Source organism: Canis lupus, chromosome 9, assembly GCF_011100685.1.
Source record: "Canis lupus familiaris isolate Mischka breed German Shepherd chromosome 9, alternate assembly UU_Cfam_GSD_1.0, whole genome shotgun sequence".
Classification (NCBI taxonomy): domain Eukaryota; kingdom Metazoa; phylum Chordata; class Mammalia; order Carnivora; family Canidae; genus Canis; species Canis lupus.
The window spans coordinates 43,622,019-43,641,927 of record NC_049230.1 but is presented as its reverse complement, the minus strand read 5'-3'; the positions used below and the strand labels follow the sequence as shown (position 1 = coordinate 43,641,927).

General features: G+C 43.0%; 2 protein-coding genes across 7 annotated transcripts in view; one reads left to right on the top strand and one right to left on the bottom strand.

The window, feature by feature from the left end:
• The first annotated feature begins 203 nt into the window (after positions 1 to 203).
• On the top strand, positions 204 to 12,601 carry ABHD15 (abhydrolase domain containing 15). 4 transcript variants are annotated; one of them, XM_038548344.1, is made up of 4 exons: positions 204 to 1,094; positions 2,734 to 3,255; positions 4,236 to 4,327; positions 5,044 to 5,807. In XM_038548344.1, the coding sequence occupies exons 1-4, from the start codon at positions 208 to 210 to the stop codon at positions 5,118 to 5,120; spliced, it is 1,578 nt and encodes a 525-aa protein (XP_038404272.1). In that variant the 5' UTR covers positions 204 to 207; the 3' UTR covers positions 5,121 to 5,807. The 4 variants fall into 4 exon arrangements, with proteins under 4 accessions (XP_038404272.1, XP_038404273.1, XP_038404275.1 ...); XM_038548345.1 differs by having other exon boundaries at positions 4,980 to 5,187; XM_038548347.1 differs by lacking the exons at positions 4,236 to 4,327; positions 5,044 to 5,807 and adding an exon at positions 11,469 to 12,601.
• The window catches only part of TAOK1 (TAO kinase 1), a 158,350-nt gene continuing 148,942 nt past the window's right edge, over positions 10,502 to 19,909 (bottom strand). For 2 of the 3 annotated variants that reach the window (XM_038548342.1, XM_038548341.1), the window contains exon 20: positions 10,504 to 19,668. In XM_038548342.1, coding sequence (XP_038404270.1) covers positions 19,207 to 19,668 — 462 coding nt within the window. In that variant the 3' untranslated portion in view covers positions 10,504 to 19,206. Of the gene's footprint in view, positions 19,669 to 19,909 lie in introns of all 3 variants that reach the window. The other variant, XM_038548343.1, reaches the window with a different exon arrangement.

Genomic DNA, 19,909 nt, shown 5'->3' with positions numbered 1-19,909 from the left:
ACTGGCTGCCTCCCGCAGGGCCACGACCAATCCGGAGCGCCCACCGCCCCCACCCCCACCCCCACCCCCACCCCCAGCGCAGGAGAGCCCAGGGCTGCAGCCGGCGGCCGGGCGGAGCCGCGGGTAGAGCGGGGAGCTCGCCAAGGGCACAGCCCCGCCGCCCGCCGCCCGCCGCCCGCCGCCCGCGGGGGGCTCTCCCGCCTCGCCATGCCGCCGTGGGGCGCCGCCCTCGCCCTCGCCCTCGCCCTCGCCCTGCTCCTGGCCGCGCTCGCCCTGCTTGGCCTGCTGGCCCAGCGGCTGCGGCGCGCCGTCGGAGCGAGTGCTGCGCCGGGAGCCCTCGGCCAGGACCACCGGGAGGAGGCAGACGGCGGAGGCGCCGCGGACAGATTCAGCGACGGGCGCGAGCCGCTGCCGGGCGGGTGCAGGCTCATCTGTAAACCGTCGGCGCTGGCCCGGTGCCTGCTGAGCGCCTTGCGACGCTCGACGGCGCTGGAGCCGCTCCCGCGCTCCTGGCTCTCCGGGCCCCACCTGCAGACCCTCTGCCACTTCGTGCTGCCGGTGGGGCCCGGGCCTGAGCTGGCCAGGGAGTACCTGCAGTTGGCGGACGACGGGCTGGTGGCCCTGGACTGGGTCGTGGGCCCTTGCCCCCGGGGTCGACGGGTCACTAACGCCGGGGGCCTTCCCGCCGTGCTGCTGGTGATCCCCAATGCCTGGGGGCGCCTCACCCGCAACGTGCTCGGCCTCTGTCTGCTCGCCCTGGAGCGCGGCTACTGCCCGGTCATCTTCCACCGGCGCGGCCACCACGGCTGCCCTTTGGTCAGCCCCCGGCTGCAGCCTTTCGGCGACCCGTCCGACCTCAAGGAGGCGGTCACTTACATCCGCTTCCGACACCCGGCTGCCCCTCTGTTCGCGGTGAGCGAGGGCTCCGGCTCAGCGCTTCTGCTGTCCTACCTGGGAGAGTGCGGCTCCTCCAGCTATGTGACCGGCGCCGCGTGCATCTCGCCGGTGCTGCGCTGCCGCGAGTGGTTTGAGGCCGGCCTGCCCTGGCCCTACGAGCGGGGCTTTCTGCTCCACCAGAAGATCGCCCTCAGCAGGTGGGTAACGGAGGCCGCAGGCGGGCGGCCAAGTGGGAAAGAGGGGTCTTGGGCTGACGAGGACACCGTATCGAATCACACGGTTCAGGACAGTTGAGGCAAACGCTTTGCGAAGCTGTCCAAAAACCCTCGAGTCTAGACAGAACCAGGGGAGCAGATTTAAGGGTCGTGGTCGGACTTAGCCTCATTATGCTAGAACAGGAACTCTTGCCCTGGGGCCCGCGGGCCTCATCTCAGCCGCGGGGTGTCCTGAGCACCTGCCCCACCAGCAGCAGAGGCAGCCCCTGGCATTCACCGCTTAATCCACAGTTTGTCAAATCAGCAATGGGGCTCTGGAAGCAATTACAACTGATTATCTGTCTAGAATATTTCCTTATATAGTGTCTGAGCCTGGAGGTGACAGGAATCAGAAATCTGTTGGTGTGTGATTTTGCCCCCATTGTGCTCTGAGAAGGTCAAGCCCTGAACTCACCAATAGCCCAAAGGGCTGTCACAGCAGCCCAGAACTTGAGCAGTCCAAGACAAAGTGTTCTTATGTGGCTTCATTGCTAGTTTCCATCCCCAAATGACCACCACCAGTGTTGACCCTAAACACCAGCTAGAAGATAAGGTGAGGGAAGTGGAGAGGAAATCTGGGCCTTTAGGGTCTGTCCTGCCCTGGAAGTTTGGGATGGAAAACTCAGGGCAAGCCTTTTTGAATGTTTGCTGGAGACACACATCCAAATGCAACTGGCTAAGTCTGCATCAATTCACTCAAAGCACTAGCTGCCCATCCTGACCTCCTGTGCCAGGCTCTCTCCATGGAAGTGGAAAGAGCAAAAATGTCCCTCTTCCCCAGAGCAGTGGCTCTCAGGCTCCCATTTTACAACTTACCCTGTAAAATAATTATACTCCTAGGAGCCTCTTCTGCTGCTGCTCAGCCCTCTCTAGGAATACCTGTACTACTGCTCAATGTCACACTTGTTTGCTATTATCTAGACAGCATGTTAGCTTTTTAAAAACAGACTAATATTATAAAAATAAATAAAATAAATAAAAAACAGACTAATAAACCTGAAGTAAAATGTTGACGATAGGGGGGATGTCACCTGCAGGTTTGGAATTTCTGAGCCAGGGTGTTCCAGGAGGGGCTCAGTTCAAAGCAAGTTGCCTATAGAGGGTCAGGAGTTGAGGGCAGGAGTAGAGCTGTCACTATAGATCAGCAGCTGTAAAGTCATTTCCTGCCCCAGGGCTAAGCAGGTAACACAAGGCCTGGTAGGAACCATGACACAGAAATGAGGGAAGAAATGCCCCCTTGTTGCCCTGAGAAATGCCAGCCCATGTTGCCAGACCTTTCCATTTCCCTAGAGAACCCAAATACCTGCATTTTATGTGAAATCTCCTGGCTGGCTCAGTCAGTAGAGGGTATGACTCTTTATCTCAGGGTTGTGAGTTCGAGCCTGACTTTGGGCATAGAATTACCTTAAAAAAAAAAATCTTCAAGTGTTGACAACGAAATGGAATTCAAAAATACCATATGGCCAAAGAATGCCTCTGTGACCAGAAACCTGGTCTGCAGGCTGCTATAATTTCTGTTGCCAATTCATTTTCTCATTCTTCTATCCTTTCCTACCTTCCCTGTTCCACTTCTTGCTGCCAGATACGCCTCGGCCCTCCAGGACACGGTGGACACCCACAAACTGTTCAGGAGCCGCTCCCTGCGAGAGTTTGAGGAAACCCTCTTCTGCCACACCAAGAGTTTCCCCATCAGCTGGGACACCTATTGGGACCACAACGACCCCCTCCGGGATGTGGATGAGGCGGCTGTGCCCGTGTTGTGTATCTGTAGTGCTGACGACCCCGTGTGCGGGCCCCCAGACCACTTTCTGCCGACGGAACTCTTCCACAGCAACCCCTACTTCTTCCTGCTGCTCAGTCACCACGGAGGCCACTGTGGCTTCCTGCGCCAGGAGCCCTTGCCAGCCTGGAGCCATGAGGTCATTTTGGAGTACTTCCGGGCCTTGACAGAGTTCTTCCGAACAGAAGAGAGGATGAAGGGGCTGAGCAGGCATCGGGCTTCATTCCTAGGGGGCCGGCGTCGCTGGGGAACCCTGCAGAAGCGGGAGGTCTCTCCCTCTTCCCATCTGGAGGAGATCTTTAGCTGGAAACGATCGTATACGAGGTGAGACCTGGCCCAAAAACACCCCCGGTCCTGCACGGAAGAACAGGGCTGGACATGCCAGAGTCCTGACACGGCCGTGAGCACGGGAAGGGGACTGCAGGGCCAGCTCTTTGCCACCGATTCAGCCCCCTCTCTCTTAAACTGGTTTGTGGAAAGAGATGGAACTTCCAGTGAGCTGGTGCTCACGTTATCCTGAGGACACTCCTACCTCAGGCTTAGCTCCACACATTCCAACTCTTCCTGGTCAGCAACTGGTCTGTCACTGTCACTCTCTCCTGTCACCGACCTTATAAGCCAAGAATAGCACCACTTTGAGTCTATGGACTCAGGAGAAAAATGCTCTGTCACTTGCAAGGATTGTAGGGAAAATGGGTTTCCGCATGTCATTGGGAAGCTCTGTCCCACATAAATAATCAGCTCTGTGACCCTGATTCTTGAATTGGAGCCACTCAGTGTCGTGAGGACAGGATGTTTGTGTCTTGGTCCCACTTCCCTCACTGGGCTCTGTGGTTGTGGCACTCTGCTGACTTCATGCTGTCACAGCTGTGGAAATGAGCTCCTAGATCATGGTGTGGTGCGTCAGTCTTGCGTGAGTGTGAGAAAGGCGCTGGAGGCAGTTAAGTGTGGTCCTGAGCCTGGGTTGGTGAGGGTGACGAGGTACAGAGCATACATCTGTGTCTGGAGGACTGAGGTCCTATCTTTCAGACTCGTTCCCCAGGTCTCGGTTGGGCTGATCTGGGGCTTCAGGTAGGACTTCAAGCCTAGAGAGATCTTAAGGACAATTTTAGGAAGAGGAAGTCCTTGCACACAGGACCTGCCAGACCCTGGCTCAACGAGCCAGACTCTCAGGCACTCTGGCTGCTCCCTCCAGTACCTGGAGATTACGCCAGAGAGTCCTAGCTAAAGCTGTTTTTCTCCTGCCATGTGGGCTTTTTCTAAGTGGTAAAGAGTATAAACCTGGTATCTTTGGTATTTTCTAGTTGGTTTCCCTCTTTTCTGACACTACGACTAGCTGCTTTTTTTCCCGGAGCCTGGAGACAGCTGGGACCAGAGAAAACAAAAGTTCCAAGAGGTTAGTTAGTGCTTACTCAGTGATTTATGAATATTTCACATTACCACACTTTTTCTGCTCAATTTATTCAAAAGGCCATCCATGTAGATGTAGACAAAGCTGCTTCCTGGACCTGGCCACTCAGTGACTTGTTTTATGGTATTTGGTTTTATGAGGAATAATGCTGAAGATCAGAGTAAAACAAAGCATTGTACAAATTGATTCGCATATCCTGGTTTGATTTAGGCCATTAAACAATACACTAGGACATCTGGTTCTATGTGTTGCTAAGAGCTTTGCTCTGAAGTTTTATTTTAATCTATCATCTAGGAAGATACCTGTTTTGACAGGAAGCTCCCTCCTGGCCTCAGAAACAGCAAAGCAATTTTAAAGAGGAGAGATATTTCTCAAAATCCATGTCCTATGCCTCAGTATGAGGAATGTCTGGGGCCGAAACTTCAGGTTTGGATAATCTTAGTCCAGCCTTGTTCTTCTAGATCAAATAGGAAGAAACTCTGAACTATCCTAGAATCTCACTTGAAATGCAGGCAACACTCAATTGTATTAAAGGCACATTATCCTGTCATGAAAAAAAATCACTTCCCTCCTTCCTCATGTCCTGCTCCTCCTCCTTCACGTTACTCATCTGACATTCTTTACCCTTTCTGAGCAGGAGAAATAACAAGAACTGAAATCTAAAGAAGCCGTTCTACTGCTGGTTTACAATGTTGTTACAGGGCTTGTGGAGGAAGAATTGCTGACATCTGGCAACCGCCCTCCCCCCAGCATCTGGTACAGTGGGGATTTCAATTAGTTAGGGTGCTGCAGTTCCCCATGCAGGACCCCAGGATCATTCAGAACTGACTGCAAGGTGGGAAGCAGCCCAGTGGCTTTTAACCTGCGGCTTATGGGGGGCCCTCAAGGGCTGAACTTTGGATTGTTTCTCTAGGCCAGATACCATGGGACTCTGGTTCTTTAAGGTAATAGCTTTTGGAGAAATTGTGGTCTTCTCCTTTTCTACAAAAAAGCAAGCTTGCAGGGGTGGGGTGTGCCTATATACCTGTAACATATTTCTTTCAGTTACAGCCCAGGCTCCATTCATTCCCTTGGACCCAAGGCCCTAATCCCTAGACCCTGAAGGATTTCTCCTCTGTATCCCTCATGCCATGTGAGTTTATAACCAATCTCAGGAAGCTGCTTCTTTCTCATCTTCCGATGGTGATGAAAGTGATGCTGCTTTTTCAAGCAAGTTTTGCCAAGAATGTGCAGTTCCCATTCAAGCAGGTTTGGGTGACCCTGACCTTCAGTCTAACACTGAAGGAATCACCTGTATTGGCTCTGCTTTGGTGAACAGCTAAGCATACAAAACCCACTGGAAGAAACCCAGGCACACTATTCTGAGAGAATATGTGATCCTTGAACAAAATCCTAAATTTGAGTTTGAGGAAACAAGAAACAAACAACAAAATAAAAGTAAGACAACCCAAGGAAGGACGACTAAGTTGGTTTTCCAGGTCTTGAGTCTTTTAAGCGATCCTCACAGTCCTCATTCACTTGCTTGCCTTCCTTTTGGCCTCTTAATTATTTATAACCACCTTCAAGTGGTCAGAGGAAAAAAAAAACCCAAAACGCAATGGCTTAGAGGAGGCATGATCTCAGAAGGAGACGGGGTCCTCTCTCCCTCCCATTGGGTCAGAATGCAGGAAGCAAAGGACTGCCTCCGAAGGCTTCTGATCTGAGACCTAAGACTGTGCTAACTATAACTTAATTCTCTTAGAGAGTTAGTATTTTACGTTATTTATACCTAGGTTTCTAGGGTGGCTTGGCCAGAGACGACAGTATGCAGAACAAAGCACCAGATCCTCACCTTGAGGAGATATCATCTCTGTTTTGAGTGAAGGTATCCTTTCTAAGGCTTCAGTACTGGGTTTTTTTGTTTTGTTTTGTTTTTTAAAGGTCTTGACACAGGAAGTGTCAGCATGGCTTTATATACAGCCTCAAAATTACCCCAGAGTCAGAAGTTCCTGTCTACTCATCTTCCACCTAGACCACAGATCTTTTGTCAGTCAGCCACCCTAAGTGCCAAGGTATCTTCCTTTAGAAATGAACTTCAGCATGAATTCCTCTCCCTGCTTAAACAAGCAGATACAATTGGCCACTTGAGTAGAACCTGGTAAGAATGCCAGTGAGTATTTGTGATTCTCTAGCCAAGCCACAAAGGATGGCATCAAAAATCTTCCCTAGTTACCACCATTGGCAGAGACAAGATGGAGAAGTTATACACAGGGGGTGCCTGAAGACATAATGAACACCTCAGGAAGCAAGAATCTCCATCTCACTGGTGGGACATGCAAGCTAGACTGCTGTTTGGCACACATGATGGTGGGAACATATGCCGAGAAATAAGGGTGTCTTAAATTAGTTTTTTTTTTTTAAGTAAGCTCTATCTATGTTCAACGTGGGGGGCAGCCCTGGTGGCACAGCAGTTTAGCGCCACCTGCAGCCTGGGGTGTGATCCTGGAGACCCAGGATAGAGGCCCATGTCTGGCTTCCTGCATGGAGCCTGCTTCTCCCTCTGCCTGTGTCTCTGCCTCTCTCTCTCTCTCTCTCTCTCTGTGTCTCTATGAATAAATCTTAAAAAAAAAAAAAAAAAAAGATTTATGCTCAATGTGGGGCTTGAACTCACAGCCCCGAGATCAAGAGTCACATGCACTACAGACTAAGCCAGCCAGATGTCCCAAGGGTGACCTAGATTTGATAGAAGGTCTTTTCTCATCTGTGAGTCAGTGAACTAAAATAATGCTAATGAGCTCAGTGGGTTGTAAAGACTTTTGGTTGGCTTGAGAATCAAGGAGATCACAGACCTGATCCAGATTCTGGGAGATGACATAAAGATTTTAATTAAAATAACCTTGCCAAAGTGACCAGAGGGTTTTGAAATGTCCAGGAAGAACTAAAAATTTGAAGGAAAGGTGGAATTTCATTAAAACAAAAGACACTAACATCAAAGATAAATCTCTCTAGCCCCTCTGCCTCCAGCCTTCCTGTGTATTAAGGTAATACCCTAGTACTTATTATCTCTAGTGTAGTTGAACAAAAACTTCTCTCCAACCTCTGCCTCTGAATAATAAATTGCACTCTCCCTGCAACAATGGAATGTCATTATTTTTTAAATCTCCAGAAACAAAGGCACTATTTGTCTTCTAAAGTCCTATGTGTACTGAGCCACGCATGCTTACCTACCTGCGGAGTTAACAACGCCTCCCGGCACATTCTCTATTCACCGGCTGTTGCTTCACTCCTGTACATCTAGCCTTGTGTCCCCTGATACTAACCAGTGGCAGCTGTTTAATCAACAACCAGGCCTTCTGCTCTGGGCTAATAATTTCCCAGCAAGCTCAAAATTCCCTGATCATCAATGGTACCTACATAGAGATATTTCCCACTGAGCAGTTAGTAATGTGGGCATTAAGTATAGAACACTGAAGTAGCTTGGAGATGTGGGTTCTAGGTTCTACTTTATCTGCGACCTGTATGACTTTGGGAAAGTTATTTTACAAACTGTTCCATAGGAAAAGACGAGATGATAAATAGGCCCTAACTTATTTCTTTTAAGGATTTACTTATTTATTTTAGAGAGTGAAGTGGGGCAGGGTGGCAGGGAAGGGCAGAGTGAGAAGAGAAGCAGATTCCCTGCTGAGTAGGGAGCCTGACATGGGTTTTGATCTCAGGATCCTGAGATCATGACCTGAGCTGCAATCAAGAGTGGAACGCTTAACCAACTGAGCCACCCAGGCACCCCAATAGGTCTTAATTTAAGAGGTTTGTTAGGATATAATGAATAGTAAAAGTAGGTGATATCCCATTCTCCCAAGTTTGCTTAGTTCGTCAACTGGAGCTCAAAGTCCCCTATGATGGGATGGCATCGGCTTTCAGATCAGAATGTATTCCCCAATTCTAATAAGGCCCAAAAGTTCCAGTTAGCCCATTGCAAAGTTGGGAAGGGCCTATATGAGCTGGGTCCTGGGTTACCCCATTGAGGGCAAACTATCCTCACTTCCTTCCCAAACACATGTGCATATACACATACTCAATAATCTTGTTACAGCTAATATAGGTTTCACACTGGTTCATTTGTTCTGGGCAAAACCCATCTGCTTTCCTAGTTCTTAATAAATAATGGTCAGAGAAGATATGGCTTTAAGATTTCACCATTATTAGTGATAGAACTAAAGACCAGAACCCAAATCAGTGCAGTTTATGCCATACTTTGTTTTTTCCTAGTCCATCACAGGCTGAGATGACAGTATAAATAATGCCCATTTTAGACTTCATAATGTAAAAGATATAACAGAAGGGAAAATAACTCGTCTTCAGAGCTCCTCTAGTACACAACTCTGTGCGGAAGCCATGCACATTAATCTAGAAACGTCACCCTTAAAGTTATTTATTGCATAGCCTCACCACTCAGCAACTGTCTCCCTCTACCATTAAGAACAAATATCTGTAGACATAGTAGCAATTAAAGTCACTAATTGGCCACATACACACAGGAAAACCCTTGTTCTGCAGCTGGCATCTTTGAGATGTAAGTGATAGCATTAGCTCATCACCACTTGGGCTGTGGAATGGTGTAGTATATTTATGTTCAAAATTCTTCAGTCAGGTAGGATAGGCTTTGACCTCTAAACATAACCCAGAGTATCTTTGATGCATTTAGACAATGACATATTAGACATTTGTCTTGAGTTGCTGATAGGGGATACAGGCTAGAAGTACAATTTTAAGATACTCTCCTTCCACTATAGTTTGAAAAGCCCAAATGTAGGGACAAAGCAGAAAGAAATCTTGTTTCTTAAACCTTTTTTGAGTTCCTCCAAGTTCAAGGATGTTGGATGTTGGCGATAGGTGACCTGGAATCTCATCCTGGCTCCCACACAGCTGTTTGACCCAGGCAAATTACAGTATATAAAATGTTAATTTCAAAATAGCTCAGTATCAACACACTAGGAGTTAAACAGCTATGTTAAAAAGTTGAAAGTGCTTAGACAATATTCTATTCAATAAAGTGGGCAATAACACTTTTTAAAATGACACTTAGGGCAGCCTGGGTGGCTTAGCGGTTTAGAGCCACCTTCAGCCCAGGGTGTGATCCTGGGAACCTGGGATCAAGTCCCACGTCAGGCTCTCTGCATGGAGCCTGCTTATCCCTCTGCCTTTGTCTCTGCCTCTCTCTCTCTGTCTCTCATGAAAAAATAAATAAAATCTTTAAAAAAATGACACTTAAAACTTTTTATTTTTTTAAAGATTTACTTATTTATTCATTCAGAGAGAGTGAAGAGAGAGGCAGAGACACAGGCAGAGGGAGAAGCAGGCTCCATGCAGGAAGCCCGATGTGGGACTCGATCCTGGGTCTCCAGGATCACACCCCAGGCTGCAGGCGGCGCTAAACCGCTGCGCCACCGGGGCTGCCCCACTTAAAACTTTTTAAGTTTTTTTTTTTTTTTTATGATAGTCACAGAGAGAGAAAGAGAGGCAGAGACATAGGCAGAGGGAGAAGCAGGCTCCATGCACCGGGAGCCCGACGTGGGATTCGATCCCGGGTCTCCAGGATCGCGCCCTGGGCCAAAGGCAGGCGCCAAACCGCTGCGCCACCCAGGGATCCCAAAACTTTTTAAATTAAAAGACATGAAACTTCTTCTCCCCAAATTAGTCTTCTTACAAAAATAGTCACTTTAACAGTGTTGTAAGCAACAGCACTAGATTAGATATTTGTCCCATACAGGGGCAGAAAATAAGATTTTCAAATCATCAAAGGGTGAAAACACCTTTTAAAGTTTTTACAAGGTTCAAGAACTGCATACATTCACATGCCCATGTGTGTGAGAGTTTTACCTATATATGCTCTAACACAGGTCTATATAAAGCTGAAGAACCTGCATCAAACCATTAAAACCTAAGGTAGGATCACCTCACACCCACAATACAACAGGCCACTTCATTCTCTGAGCAATCTGCGGCAATTAGACTAAAGGGCTTATGTCCACATCAGCGAGTTCATTCTTACCCGTATTTTACACATTTCTGTAATAAAGCCAACACCCAGCCCAGTGCCTGAGATTATCCAATAGTCACTAAATTGAAAAACATTTTATCTTTGGAAATAAAGTTACTTAAAAAAAGCTAAGCAGACACTCTGTGTACTAAAATTACTTTATTACAGTTGATTTTTTTTAAACATTTCCTTTGCTATGATACAAAGGATACTTACAAACAAAATATTACATATGACCTTGTTTTCGCTCTTATGTTCTGACAACTTGGTAACAGCTTTAAATGCACAATCTATACAATTAATACAGGTTATATATGAGCTATAAGGTATGTTGAACCGGAAGAATACTGACAATATACTGTACAATAAGCCTTACCAGTTAGTGCTGCGGACCATTTCTACCAAAAGGAAAATGCACATCTGTCCAGTCACCTTAACCAGCCGGTGCTGACAGTGAGGGAGAGGCTCCTTCCCCATTGCAACTCTTGATAAGCCTCCACTGTGGGCATCTGTTTGGTCCGAAAATTGAGAGGACTGTGTATATTTAAAGTTTAGTCATCAGTAAAAGTGGCAGAACATCACTTTCAGCACAATAATCTCTCACCAAAATATCAGTCCTCGTTTTAAGAGACCACAAGTCCTTTGTCTACCATGAAAACCCTACAGGCTCAAGGGCTTTGGGAGATGAGAAGATGAAGGCTGCCAAAAAAGGAGGCAAGAAACCAAGCCAAAATCTAGGTCTTGCAAAATCATCATTTTTCCCTTCACCAAAGGGAACTAGAAATGTACAAATTCATTGATGAACCTCAATGATAACATATCAGTTAGCTGATAACCCTCATTTTATCTGGACCCCTGACTTGTGGGAATAACTGAAAGAGATTTGTGAATAATACATACCACTTTTAGAAAAGAACTTGCTTAGTTAAAATATTCCCTTTAGCCACCAAAGCTGGTCTTGGGCTATTACAGGTGTGCATTCATCTCTCAATGGTCTACTCAGAAATGATAAGGTTACAGCTTTTTTTCTTTTCTTTTTTCTTTTTTAAATAAAAAAGCAATTGACTGAAGCATTTTTCTTTTTTTCTTCTTTTTTTTTTTTTTTAGGTAAATAGCAAAAATAAAAATAAAAACCAACCCTGGCATTTGCACAAATAATGCAAATGGAGCGATATGGCCTTTAAGGTAAGGAGTTAGTAGAAAGGAAGAGAGAAGTGAAGAAAATTCAGAGAAAACGATGTATTAACTTTTCTTTTTAAAAATTTCTACAATACATGTGCAAAAAAATCATGCTGGTTGAGGAAAACAAAGGGAAATGAGTATATAAAACTAAAAACATAAATATGTTTGGATGACTGGTGAAAGCAGAAACCAACCTGGGTTACAAAAAGGATTATACATTCAAGATGCTCTTAAACCCAGTGGGATAACTTATGTTAAAACTGTGTTAATAGTTACGTTAAAAATCTCAAGTTTGTTTTTAAATCTTCACAATACAAGCAAAGCTGTTTTAAAATATACACTATACATATTTCTCAAAGTCTCTTCAACCTCATTAATGCGCATTAGGTTATCTTTTTCATATACTGAAACAAGGGGCTTCTGAAAGCTAGATTGCTCAGAGTAACCCATCCATTATTTAAATGTCTGTTTTAAGTTTTAAATGGGTTAAGAATTTTAGCAGACTTACATAAATAGGATTTAGCAACACAAGTGTTAATTTAAAAAACTCTAAAGCATTTACAAATTATCTGGTTGGAATAGTCTGGGAAAGTTATGTGCACTATTACTTTAAAATGTTATTTACATCAGACCATTGCTTTTGTAAAAATTTCTCTAAAAGATAAAAAACAAAACTAAATAAATTTGGAGAATTAACCTATTCCAAACTAGCAGAGAAGGATCATAAAAGGAAAGGTCAAATAAGAACAAAATCATCTTCTAATAGAAACCCCACATATCCTCACCACTTGGATTTTGCCCTATGAAACCACCTGCAACTCCTATTAGGCTCATATCAAGTGTCAAGATAATGTGGTAAAGTATCTTGTTAGATAAATTACTGGCCTCAAGTGGAATTTTTTTTTTTTTTTTTTTTTTTTTTTTTAGATTTTTCCGCCTTGTGTCTCTGGCTTGGATTATATAGAACACATATATGTAACTAATTGGTGGGGCACTCTAAGTAGGCACAACTCCCATTTAATGTGGAATAAAAGGTGTAACACATAAAATGTTGGGGAGAAGGGGTGGTAGTTTCTTTGATATTACAAAATTCAAGGAAGCACATTTGGAATGGGTACCAAAAAAGAGCTATCTGGCAACACACCAGGGGCAGCCAACATCTTAATAAACTAAATATAGTTGTTTATGACAAAAAGGGGGTTAGAAGGGTTCCAGGACACCCAACCCCTCACTGTTTGTTTGATATGTGCCAAATAGTCACATGGACCAGCCAGAATCTGAAAACATTAAGTAGTTACATCTTTAAATCACATAATTCACTCCATGACCATGTGCAATTTATAATAACAATAATGTTCATGCTGAGGCAATGTATTTAAGGGCTCAGAAAAAGCAAAATGTGCCACTGAGAGAAACCTGTTCCCACTCGACTGGTCTTCATGCTTTCAAGTGGCCCTAATACACCTTTGAAGCTAAGCCAAGCCATGCAAAAGCAAAGAGTACACACTTTTCATTAACAGTGGTATCTCATTTCTAAACTCCACTGACCTCAGAGTTGCCACTGAAACATAGGAGTACTGAATGCACAAAAATGAGGACTCACAGATTTTTAAAAATGCATTTCCCTCATCTGTGTTTACCAGACTTTCAAACTTCAGGCTACAAGGCATTTCAGAGAAGGGTTTAGTGGGGACAATGACAAAGGAACATATGTAATTCTGGAAATAGGAAAAATGCTCCAGAAATGGGATCAGTGTGCCAGCAATTAGCATAGTTCATTTCATTTGAAAATTCAGCTAGAGCCCAATAAACAGTTCCAAGCCATAAGGTTATCACCTGCATAATTTACATAAACATTACAACTCTTGCACTTTATAGACAAAACACACATCTGTAAACATGGCCACTGGGGGAGGGAGGCTCCCTACCTCATTCATGATTGAAAACATGTAATCATTAAAAAAAAAAAAAATGACTTTGCTTCAAAAGATGTAAAACCTGACCAATAATTAAGCTTCATTTTCCTCTGTTTAACAACATGTAAGCATTAATTCTAAAAATGTCACCTAGGATGGTTTCAGGATTAGATGCTAGGACCACAACTAGCAATGACAGCAACTCCTCTCTAGCTGGCACAGACTTATAAACTTTAGTACAAAAACAAAAAAATACAGAAACTAGGTCAATTTGTTAGCTACATATTTACAGATAATTACATGATTTTTCACTCATAATTGCTAAAAACTATGAGTGAAAAGCAAACTGTGCAGGCTGAATTACCCGTACTTAGGGGGGAATCCTTGGGCATCAGACACCCTTTTCATTCATTCAGAAGTCTCTTCTCTCCACTTTTCATGGCAAACTACCTACAGATGTCCAGGTTGGTATATCCAGTGGGCATCCTGTTTCAGAGAGGATTAACTTTTTTTCTCTATTAAAGAGGAATCTCTTGTATATTTAAAATAAAAAAATAAACCCGACACAATCAAACAGACACATACATACACGCAAAAAAATATCTCTGAAACTTCAAAAAGTTAGGATTGCTGGGAAACAGTTAACAGTGATGGTGACATAGTAAGTGGCTCCCCAGTTTTCTCTGCCTTTATTTTCTTTAAAGGATATCTATTTTTGGGTGGGTGGGAGGGAAGTGCAAGTTTAAGAAACCCACAACAGGCAGATAAGGTGCATACTACTTTATATTTCTTAGAATCTGAAGACTATCGTTAGGACAAATGGGTTCTCTTCCCTTGTGAGTGAAATTTTGGAAATTTGAATATAAATGAGGGAAAAAATTAGTCAACATGACTTTAAAGGGGGCTCCCAGAATTCAGTAGAAAATATAAATGTACATTAACATAAGAGTTCTCAGCTTCACTTTCTTTTTCTAGACAGTGTTTAAATAAAAACTTCCTTACGAATAATCATTTCCAATGTAGGCTTATCATGGTGATTTCATAAAAGTGCAGACAACATAACCACACACACAGCAAAATAGACTTCAATCAGTAGTCCTTGCATACAAGAGGCAAGTCTGCTAAGTGTATATATAGCACACTCTTCATCCTTTAAGGAATCAGAGGATGGGAAATTTCCAGTTCTTAACTAGGAGTGAATGCCTTCTTAAAGGCAATGCTACAACCTGGTTAAGGGTATGATCATGTTGGATGAATGAAAAACAAAATAGAATTCATTTCTCTTTAATGATGATCTGTATGTTGGTAAGCAGCTCAAAGATGACAGCCCAAGTTTTGGCTTTGTTCCTTAGAGATGGTAGTTTTCTAAGAAACAAGAACCTCTTCTTCCATCATTATATAGGAGATTCACACTTATATACCTTAAATATATTATTTTCGGACTTGAATACACACTAAACACTTCACATTGTGCGCACAGGACAGAACGCAGGACCATATAAACCTCCCAGGAAAGGGTTGCTGTGTTGGGCCAAATCTGTGCTTGAATAGTAGTGGCTCAGAAGGGCTGGAAGGTGCAAGAAGAACTTACTATTAGCAAGCAAGAAGAGGCAGCTCAAGGGAGAAAGCCCCACACCAATACCATATCCTTCTCTCCCAGTGGCCATTTCCTGTTGATCTCATAGTTTAGGAGAACCTTAGATGCTTTAGCAGTAATTCCTTTCTTGGCTGTTTCGGTCCTTAGGAAAATTTATAAGTATTAGTATTAATCAAGGAACAAGAGTTAAGAGGATCAATGGCATCACTCCTAAGAAACACATTTAGATTGCGCACGTGGAGACTGTGTGACTTCCTGGTTCTTTTCATCGTCTTTGCAGAGGAATCACCACCAGTGTTTTGGATTTCCACAGTTCATTTCTTTCTGCATCACTTATCTTTTACTGCATCACAACACAAACTCATAGAAACACTGACTGGCTCCTCTTCCAGCAATATTTTACTGCATTGCAACTTATGCTTCCAAATTTACTTTCTTTCTACCCACATAAGTGCTAAGGGAGTAAAACAGAAAAGATTGCATCTAATGACCACCTTCTCATATTAACCCAGCAACTCATTCTGAAGAAACACATGCATTCTTGCCTTAACTGAGGACTGAAATAACAAACACAATAACAGAACCTTAAGCGCCCTGATGGAAATGTACAGTATGAGTTACATCCACCTATCTATACACACATATAGACACTCATATGTATATACAATATATACATACAAATGATAATAGCTATACCAAAATGTGCATATTTAACACAGTTTTAAAAAGCCAGTAGATCATGGTATAATACAATTTATTTCCACTAGTGAATGGCACACATGGAGAAATGTAAAGGAGGTGTTTCAAGTACAATATTTTTCACAGGTGAAAATAAACAGTATTATTCCAGTGTCCAACACAATGTTTTCTATAAAAGTTTAAAATGCCAGACATTTAGTACTTAAAGAAGTCGAAAGTTACTAAAGTCTGCCTTATGGTCTGAAAAAGATACTCATAGAGTTTTCAATTTTTGGATAGGGGGTGAGGAAAATAGGAGGGAGTGTCAAGGACATTTTAGTGTACTGAATGGTCTTTACCTGATGTCTAGGCAGCTGAAAATCATGACTATGCTAAAAAGATCAACTCACCAATAAATCCTTGGCCCTGGGTACCAAGGATATTATACATGTGGGGTGGTTCAAATGCAGGGCTATTCATCTCTAGGCACAGAAATGACTAAAAGGAATGGCAGCTCTAAATAAAAATAATATAAACACATTTTACAGCTAACATTATCTATATTGATGAAAATACTTTCAGATACTATAATCTAGGATTAGAATGATATTAATAAGAAGAGAAAAGGTATGTGCAAAAGGAAGGGAACCCTTTCTGATATGCTGGACAAGTTTCCCATACTTTTTTCTTAAATACATATATACCAAGTGAATACCAACAGTGGGGGAGGAGGTAGTCTTAATCTGATCAAATGCTGACATTTGTACACTGATTCAGAAAGTGCCTGCTTTTTTAGAATCTTTCAAAACCTTTCAAATTTTTCTGCTACAAGCATTACTCTTTGATGATTCCTACCATGTATGAGATTCTTCAGAAGTTAGATCTTACAAACACACACAAACCAATTAATTGGAATTATTTCTGCAAACTATAAATATTTTAATTAAAATTAACTTAATTGAATAATCCAGGTATAGTCATGACCTACAAGTAAAACTGGTTGCCACACAATTAAATCAGATACAAAGCCCTACTGGATAGACATTTGGAGTCAGTATTCAATCACAATTTTACAAGTATATGAACTGAGTAACTCGACTAATTTAAGTCTACAAGTAGACTTTAACATGTATCACTGGTAGTATTTTGGATTTTAAAGTGTTTTGCATGTGAAACTCATCTGCATCCCTATTCCACCCCTCCAGTAGTACAGATGGGCCAAACTGAATAATAGTTTTTTAAAAAGGTATCAAATTCCATAACATTTTTGGACACTTAATTCTAAAGACCTTTCCTATCATTTTCCTCCAAACAGGTACATTTTTCAATGTTTGAAATACTGTGTATTTTAATGCAAAAAAGATATTGAGAAAATGAAAAGCCCCTTTCATTAGAAGTGCATGTTATGTTCACCTAAAAACTGATGATCTTAAGCACAGTGAAAAGTACAATGTAGTAGAGTGCTACCTGAACACTACCTGAACACTAAAACTGAGTGTGAATTATACTTTTATCTTGGTTTTAAAAAGATTTACATTTAATTATTAATTTTTTCTCCAGTTACCTTTAAATGAATGCCAAAACTCCTAAAGGGGAGGATTCATGGAGATTAGGCTGACATACCTAGAGAAGACTTACTGGTTGAGACAAAGATTTCGACAGTGATAGATTACTGTTTGGTCATTAGTCAGGTCTAGGTGAAGAGTATCATTGAGAAGGATTTAGAAAATTCTAACTTGGAGCCCTCTGACCACATAAAAAGCAGGACCCAGAGTTAGCAGCAAGGGTTCTTCAAGACAAGGTGGGTGGCAGGCAATAACTTGTAAGAAACTCTGATCTGTCACTGGACAGGACATGTTTTTCCTTCAAGTCATACTCATAGCTTCTTACCTACCTTCAATTCAATTTCCACACTGGCTGTGGAATACCAAGTAACATCTGACTTTTAGCATTGGGTTGATCCTTCATTGCAAAACAACACAAAACCAAACAAAATATGCCCCTCTGGAAAAAAAAGTTAGCTTTCGTTAAAGAGATTCCCTGACCACTTATAACTTATTTTACTTTTTTTTTTTTTTTAATTTTAATTTGTCAAACTTGCTAGTTCCTTTTCAGTAGTACTTTAGCACTGAGGCTAGAGACTTCTGGAAGTGGTGTTTCCTATTGTGTGATGTTAACATGATGCCAAACAGTCACTAAGTCTCAAGGAACTAGAAGTTTGTAAAGTATTGCAGCAACAAAAACAGCCAGAAAAAAAAAAAAAAAGGACCTGCACATGCAGCAAAATCTACAGTGGTGATGAGGATTAGTCAGCAGCTGGTAAAGTCATTGGCTCAGTGACTCCTGGTTCACTATGGCAACTACACATTTAAATAATTGGCTATTCTACTTGTAAACAGGAAATCTCACAAGCCAACCGGGTGGGGGTGGGGGTGGTAATCAAATTATGTCTTTGTAGTGTGATGAGAATTTCAATGGATGGCAGTTTGCAAACATGGCATAATTCAAATGCCTCTGGCGTTTGACATGTATTGGCTATATGTCTTTGTTTTTGTACAAAGTAAAAGTACTGTTTGGGGTTTTGGGAGTTACAGAGCTTAGCTAGGATGAGATATCACAGTTTAAGCAACAAAACGTTAGGATATATAGGCTTCATCTCCTCACTCTGCTGCTGAACATACCCACCACATGAACTTTCAGGGGCCTCTCTCACCCTCTGGCCTCCCCTTTGAAGGCTCACAGGTCTGTTGATGCAATTCCCACACAACTCATTATCTCCTGAAGCACCTCCATCTCACCATGCCACAAAGAAGGCACAATTGAACGGACAAAACGAAAACAAAAACAAAAACTGACAAACCTATGCAGCCACTCAGAAAAAGAACTAAGTTTTTTCTACTCTCTGAAAAAGTCAATGCAACCCTTTAGTGTTCATGGATTTCCACTTTTTTACTCCAAATGAGGCTGAGAAGTCAGACCAATTTAATAAAGAAAATACAGTGGTGAGGGGGATACAGGTGTGTTTCCACAATCACTTGTTTCAGCACATGCTGCCTGCTGTGAGTGGCTCCTAAGAATTTGGGGTATGGAGAAACACTTCAGATCCTGTCACAAATTTCTTAGGATATGGTTGCCCCAAAGTGATGACTCAAGCCACCATGCTACATTCCATTTTTGCAGTGTTCAGAAAATACCCCCAATCTAGCTGATTTCTTTTTACATACACACATTAATTCCCCCTTTTCAAAATTTTTCCAAAAGTTAAAAAACAAAACAAAACCCAGCAGCCAAATACTATAACATCCCAATTAGTAAACACAAACCAGAATGCTTTACAAAAATGAATGAAATATACCATATGCACTCAGCTCCCACACTGTAGTACCCAAGTGAGGAGGCTTCTGTGATGATGTCTGTAGGCAGTTTCTTTTGGCAGACAGCTCCAGCGGAATTGCCACTCTCAATTATTAAGTTATGTATAAGACATGTGTGACCCATTGGATATTTGTGAAGTGACACTCGTGCTTCTGCTCATGCCCTGCTCTGTCCGTCCCCCAGAAGCTGTCCGCCTCAGAGCCTGAGGGCTATTGCGGACTCCCATACTGCTACCTCGGGGTACCCCCTGCATTGGCCCTGAAGGGTGACCCCATGGCTGGGGTCCACCTTGCATTGGATGGCCCCAAGCTTGTGGTGGGCCACCCATGGGATGACCCCAGTGAGGTCCTGGACCTCCAGTAGGATTGTGAGACCAACCAGAAGCTCCCGGGTAGCTGTGGCTAAATGCCTCAGGGGAGAGATTGGAAAGGACCATGTTACTAAAACCTAGTCTCATGCTTTCAGAGTCAAAAGCTTCAATTTCTCTGGCTTGACGCTCCAGCAGGCTTCGTATTCGTTCTGTGCGTTCATTCTGCAAAGCCAACATCTCTTCTTCAATCTGTTTGAGGTTGGGAGACGGAAGCAAAAAGAAAGCTGATTTATTTTTTATAATCTATAAACTAGGAAGCAATAATTACTGAGCTTTGAAGTGAACTCATAAAAAAGTTCATTCTGGCTACTTTATGGACAGACATTTAAAAACTCAAGAGATGTGGGGAGTCTGGCTGGTTCAGTCTAAAGAGCATGCCAACTTTTTTTTTTTTTTTAAAGATTTTATTCATTTATTCATGAGAGACACA

Coding starts and splice junctions, on each gene's coding strand:
- ABHD15 (XM_038548344.1), top strand. CDS start 208: ATGCCGCCGTGGGGCGCCGCCCTCGCCCTCGCCCTCGCCCTCGCCCTG. Junction 1,095..2,733: donor CAGAAGATCGCCCTCAGCAG/GTGGGTAACGGA, acceptor TCTTGCTGCCAG/ATACGCCTCGGCCCTCCAGG. Junction 4,328..5,043: donor GAAAACAAAAGTTCCAAGAG/GTTAGTTAGTGC, acceptor ATGTTGTTACAG/GGCTTGTGGAGGAAGAATTG.